Source organism: Nannospalax galili, unplaced genomic scaffold, assembly GCF_000622305.1.
Source record: "Nannospalax galili isolate Female #2095 unplaced genomic scaffold, S.galili_v1.0 scaffold180, whole genome shotgun sequence".
In the NCBI taxonomy this organism is placed as follows: Eukaryota; Metazoa; Chordata; class Mammalia; order Rodentia; family Spalacidae; genus Nannospalax; species Nannospalax galili.
In genome coordinates this window covers 4615375-4621165 of record NW_008348199.1, presented here as the reverse complement: position 1 = coordinate 4621165, position 5791 = coordinate 4615375, and the positions used below count along the sequence as shown (strand labels likewise).

Genomic DNA, 5791 nt, shown 5'->3' with positions numbered 1-5791 from the left:
TGCCGGGTGTGATGGTGCATGCCTGTAATCCCAGCACTTGGGAGGTAGAGGCAGGTGGATCTCTGTGAGTTCAAGGCCAGCCTGGTCTACATAGTTCCAGGACAGCTGGGACTACAGGGAGACCCTGTCCAAAAAAAAAAAAAAAAAAAAAAAAATCATACATTCTAACTCAGTATAACCCAGAGATACACTGATTTGATGCATATTGAGGTATGACAGTAGGAAAGTGTTCTTTGTTTTCTGTAAACCATTATGCTTCCAGAGAGCATAAAAGTTTTTATGTACAGTAAAACACTGCAATTCATAACATATAGTAGTCTGGACTCTAAGCTGAGGTATTCCTGGTAGCACTTGTTGGTGTTGTGTGGTGTGACAGCGTGCACAGTGCAAAGTGTGCACACTGTGTATTCAGAAACCTTTTGGTATTGCCAAATTTTCTGCAACTCCCAAATTCAGTTATATGACTCCATATAGGGTTGTGATCCACATTTTAGAAGCTGTGTTCAAGCCAAGTTTGGTGGCGCACACCTTTAATCTCAGCAGGGAAGCAAAGGCAGGTAGATCTTTGTAAGATAAAGGCCAACTTGGTCTATACAGCAAGTTCCAGGCCAGCTGGAGCTATAGGAAGACTGTGTCTCAAACAAACAGAAAAGGCTGTATTCAATGAAAATGTTGCCCAGAGCAGGCCTCTAAAGGGGTGAAGAGTGGTGAGAACCAGTCAGAGAAGGCAGAAAGCTCTGGTCAGAAGTCGGGCGACAGGAATCTCTATCCATGCCTGACTCCCCGACTAAGAAGCAATAGCACCTACAGTGGAGTGTCACTGACTGTCAGTGGAACCAAGGAGTAAAGTAGCCCATCGCAATACGTGGTGATCCTAGGATTTCCAGAGATGTGGCTGTAGCTGGTGGCTGCAGCTTCACCAGCCCATCCCCCATCTTCCAATAGGGTGCCCCAAGGACACATGGGCCCAGCACCTTTGACCTGCAGATGAAGTTTGTGTGTGGTCAGTGCTGGAGGAATGGGCAGGTGGTGGAGCCTGACAAGGACCTCAAGTATTGCAGTGCCAAGGCCCGGCATTGGTAAGCAGGCACCAGGCAGATGCTCTGGCCAGATGGGGCCCGACCAGTACACCATGGGGGAGGAGGCCAAGACCTAGAGACCAGGGCTCATAAGAGAGGAGAGGAGGTCTCACAGCCCTGAGGCTTCAGCTCCAGCTTTCCCCAATGGCTCCCCTCTCTGACCTGCAGCTGGACCAAGGAGAGACGGGTCCTTCTGGTGATGTCCAAGGCCAAGAGGAAATGGGTGTCGGTGAGGCCACTGCCATCCATTCGCAACTTTCCACAGCAATATGATGTGAGCACTGGGGGTGAGTGGGTGCAGGAGCTGTGGGCTCTGGAGGACTCCTAACTGGCTGGCACAAAGATGAAAGCCTGTTGGACTCAGCAGGCTCTCCTTGGCCTACCCACAGCTCTGCATCCACGCGCAGAATGGTCGCAAGTGCCAGTATGTGGGGAACTGCTCCTTCGCACACAGCCCTGAGGAGAGAGACATGTGGACCTTCATGAAGGAGAACAAGAGTGAGTGGCAGACTTGCCCTGCAGCTCCTCATTGCTAGACACCCCTTGAGTACCTGCCAGTGGCTACTTGTGCTGGGGTGCTTCCCCAGCCTCAACAGGCCCTGCCCCACTCTGGGCTTCCTGTGAATGAGCAGTCCGCTGAGGCCAGGCAACTCAGCAGCACCCCCTAGGATGTCTGTGGCACCCAAGTACATCAAGGATCATGAGTGGCATGCATGGGGAAGCCCCCTCACCAAGCACTCTGTTCCCTGTTCAGTCCTGGATATGCAGCAGACCTATGACATGTGGCTGAAAAAACACAATCCAGGGAAGCCCGGAGAGGGAACCCCCATCAGCTCCCGGGAAGGAGAGAAGCAGATCCAGATGCCCACTGACTACGCCGACATCATGGTAAGCCCTCTTCACATGCTGAGCCTGGGCCAAACGGGAGGGCAGCCTGGAGGGGCTGAGTGGGGCCGAGGTAGGGGAGCAGGCACCCACGCAGCTGTACTCCCAGATGGGCTACCACTGCTGGCTCTGTGGCAAGAACAGCAACAGCAAGAAGCAGTGGCAGCAGCACATCCAGTCTGAGAAGCACAAAGAGAAGGTCTTCACTTCTGACAGTGATACCAGTGGCTGGGCCTACCGCTTCCCCATGGGCGAGTTCCGGCTCTGCGACAGGTGCTGGGGACGGCATGATGGGAGAGCACAGTGGGGTGGGGCGGGGCAGGATGCAGGTGAGCCTGAGGACAGGGATGTTGTGACCAGCTCCAGCTCCTCTCCACCTGGTGTATCTCAGATGTGGGTACAGGGCGTGGGCAGGATGCAAGGGTGGGTTCAGACCTGCCTCAGCCCCTTCTTTTACATCACTGGGTCAGATCCTTAGAGAGTGCCACTGGGTCAGAGGTTCCCTGAACTGGGACCAGAGCTGTCGGGAAGAGGCCCATCTCAGGGACGTTGAGTGGCCTCAGGCGGGAAGGCATAGAGCTTGGGCAGTGAGCACTCTGCCACCCACAGGCTCCAGAAGGGTAAGGCCTGCCCAGACGGGGACAAGTGCCGCTGCGCGCATGGACAAGAAGAACTCAACGAGTGGCTGGACCGGCGTGAGGTGCTGAAGCAAAAGCTGGCCAAGGCCCGAAAGGACATGCTTCTGTGCCCTCGGGATGATGACTTCGGCAAATACAACTTCCTACTGCAAGAAGATGGGGACACTGCTGGTGCCACCCCAGAAGCCCCTGTTGCTGCCACTGCTACCGCTGCCACCACCACTGGAGAATAGGGCCAGGTCTCAGCTCTGGGCAAATCCTGGGGTTGGGGGTGGGTTGGGGACAGAAAGCCTGACAGAATGGCCAGGGAAGGCCAGTTGGGGGTAGGGGACCACTCCATCAGGCAGCCCTCCGTCCCGTGGGACCTTGTCTATCCTTTCCACCCCTACCACCCCAGATATGTGTGCCCAGATCATGTGCTACAGCCCCAAGTGGTCCCAGGGTCCTTGTCCTATAAAAATGGGGGCAGCCCCTCCCCCACCCTGGATCTCCTGGTTGGGGAAGGGAGGGGCCTGGCTGACCCTCCAGCTTCGGCCTATAGCTTTAACTTCTGTCTGCTCCTAAAGGGGGCCCAAAGCTCAGGGCTGGGGAGCCTGGGGTCCCCACTTGAATCTGCAGCAGGAGGGTCCTTCTCCCTGTCTACCTTCCCTTTCTCCCTTTCCCTGCAGGTAGATCAGGACACAGTAGCAGACACAGACAGGAGGTCCCAATGAGCTTTAAAATGCAGTTCTGAGGTAGAACTGGGGACACTGTAATGGTCACTTACCACCTGAGGTTTCAGTTCCCCACTGTCATCGAAAGGGGTAGGGCTGAGCTAGCCATCCGAAGCTGGACTAAGGAGTCTGGGTGTCCTAACAACTACCCCACTCCATCCCTCTGCCTAGCCCTCTCCCCTGTGAGCCACTAGTGTAGACTGTACCTCAGACTTTGGAGTTAATCCAACCCAGTCCCATTTTGCAAAACAGGTCTAGCAGGAGCAGTTTTCCAGCTCCCTGCTGGAGTAGGGCTAGTGAGCAGCTGGAATCTCTGGGCTCCTCAGCCCCCATACAACATCCCTGGGAGCTGGGGATGGGCCAGTCAGAGGAGAGCCCTCCACACCTGAGGATGGTGTGGGGTAATCAGAGGAGGTTCTCCATGTGCATTCCTAGACAGGGTAGCAGAGCTCAGGGCACTGCCAGTTCAGGTTCTCCACAAGTCACAAAGCATGGAGAGGGGTCAGGATGATAGAGAGAACAGGGAGATGACCTTGAGCTCTGTGGTCCACTAGGGGACATAACCCCTCTTTCCTAGGGACTCAGTGTAGCCCTCTCCCAAGACCCATACTGTTATGCTCATTTATCCCAGCCCCACCCCATGTCCAACCCTGCCAGCTGCCTAGGACCCTAGCTGACCCCCAGCCCATGCCCCCACCCACCAAAGCCTCTCCCAGTGTCTGACATATGCCTGTGCACCTCTTCATCCCACACAGCCCCCCATGGGTAGACTCAGCCTGCCCTGGTTCCTTAGACATTCCAGAATGCTCCATGCCATTGGCACAAGGAGTGGGGCACCCCAGGAAAGAACCAGGGACTAAGGCTATTGGGGAGTGAGATGAGAAAATAGACGCCCTGTATTTCTCCCCCAGCCAGGACTGCCAGTACTCTATGACATAATGATGGGCGCCTGGGCATAGAGGACACTATTCCTCATGCCGCTGCTGCCCAAGCTCCCAATAATCATGGCATGCACCCTTTACTCCTCCTCTGCCCCCTTTCCCTGCCCTCAGCAGGCCAGCACCACAGAGTTTGGATGCTGGTGGCATGACTGGAGGGGAGGAGAGACCATACCCAAGGTGGGGGCCGTGGCCGTGAATGTCGATGATTCTTGTTCTCCTGATCCGTGGTGTTGCAGTCTGTCGTCACCAGCCTTGTTTTTAGTGTGTATATATGTCGCCCCTGTGATACATATATACACAGGTATTAAATATATCGCTCTATATAATATTATATATGTGTGTGGTATCCAAGGAATCTCTTCTAATGAGGGCTAAAGATAAAGAATTTAATGAGAATATGCAGTCATCCTTGTGAGCTTTGGGTGTGTTTATCAGGGGTCATCTGGCTATTTAGGAAACCAGGACTGGAGCCATGGCTCAGAGATGATTTGGGCAGAAAGGGCACGATAGCCCACACCTGGGTCCTGCTCTGCCTACAACTTTCCCACATACCCATGTCTAGAAGGACGCACCAGAGTGCTCAGGAAAAGAAAATAATTGGTGTTTGTTTCCCCACCAAAGGAGAAGGGTGAGTCCAGTTTTCCTCTGTTTAGCCTGTTCATCTGTCCAAGGGACCCTGGGATCCAGACTCCCTGGGCTTCCAGACCTGGATCCCCCAACAGGGAAGAGAAGAGGAGAGTGTGAGTCAGGGAGGACCTAGGGTACAAGACAACAAAACACTTTTAATGACGAGTATAGTTCATCCAGATATGACCCCTCCAGGGCCTCTCGCTGGGTTGCTCAGAGAATTAAATCTGGACCTGTACCCAGAGACAAGATGGCATAATGGACATAGAGCTGGGGCAGTGGGGAAGGATGCTGTGTTTCTCGCTGGGCAGTAATCAATCTAATGGTCCTTTAAAAATGTCTGTGTATTAAAAATTTAAGAATACCACACTTTAATATTAAATATCATAAGGTCTAGTATCTTGATAATAATGTAGATGTTTTAATAACAATTTTTGTCCTTCTTAAAATAAAATGAGAGAAACTTGCTTCTTTTAGCTTTTGTTCTAGGAAATAAATGTGTGCACTTTGACCCTTGTCCTGCAGGTGTCACTCCTGTCCCTTGCCACCTATTGCTTGTGCTCAAGAAGCCTGGACTGCCCAGGACTCCTGGGACAGAGCTGGCCCCAGCTGGCTATGCCTCAAGAAGACATTCCAAGGGGTGAGGGGCAGGTGTGTGTACACACAGACCCAGCTGACCCAGCTTAGGCAGCACCTTAGCGACAGGGATAAGCTGTGCTCTGTATAAGTGGCCCCAAGTGCCACCCTTTGCCAGATTTTCCCTTCCTGTGGGACTGCCCAAGGGCCTGTGCCTGCTTTTGCCAGCTTGTTCCGCTTGGGTTCTGTGCCCTTTCTGGGTGCAGCCTGTCCAGGAAGATGAGAGGTTATGCTGTACTTTATAATGTGAACCAGTTTCCTCAACATTTTTT

At 53.3% G+C, this 5791-nt stretch overlaps 1 protein-coding gene and 1 pseudogene across 4 annotated transcripts in view; one reads left to right on the top strand and one right to left on the bottom strand.

The window, feature by feature from the left end:
• LOC103743497 overlaps positions 1-935 on the bottom strand; it is a 2516-nt pseudogene extending 1581 nt beyond the window's left edge.
• Positions 1-5350, top strand: part of Zc3h7b (zinc finger CCCH-type containing 7B) — a 64057-nt gene extending 58707 nt beyond the window's left edge. For all 4 annotated transcript variants that reach the window (XM_029569187.1, XM_029569188.1, XM_029569189.1 and 1 more), the window contains 6 exons: positions 946-1079; positions 1248-1353; positions 1469-1577; positions 1834-1967; positions 2074-2237; positions 2574-5350. In XM_029569187.1, coding sequence (XP_029425047.1) covers positions 946-1079; positions 1248-1353; positions 1469-1577; positions 1834-1967; positions 2074-2237; positions 2574-2835 — 909 coding nt within the window. In that variant the 3' untranslated portion in view covers positions 2836-5350. The remainder of the gene's footprint in view (positions 1-945; positions 1080-1247; positions 1354-1468; positions 1578-1833; positions 1968-2073; positions 2238-2573) is intronic.
• The last annotated feature ends 441 nt before the right edge of the window (positions 5351-5791 follow it).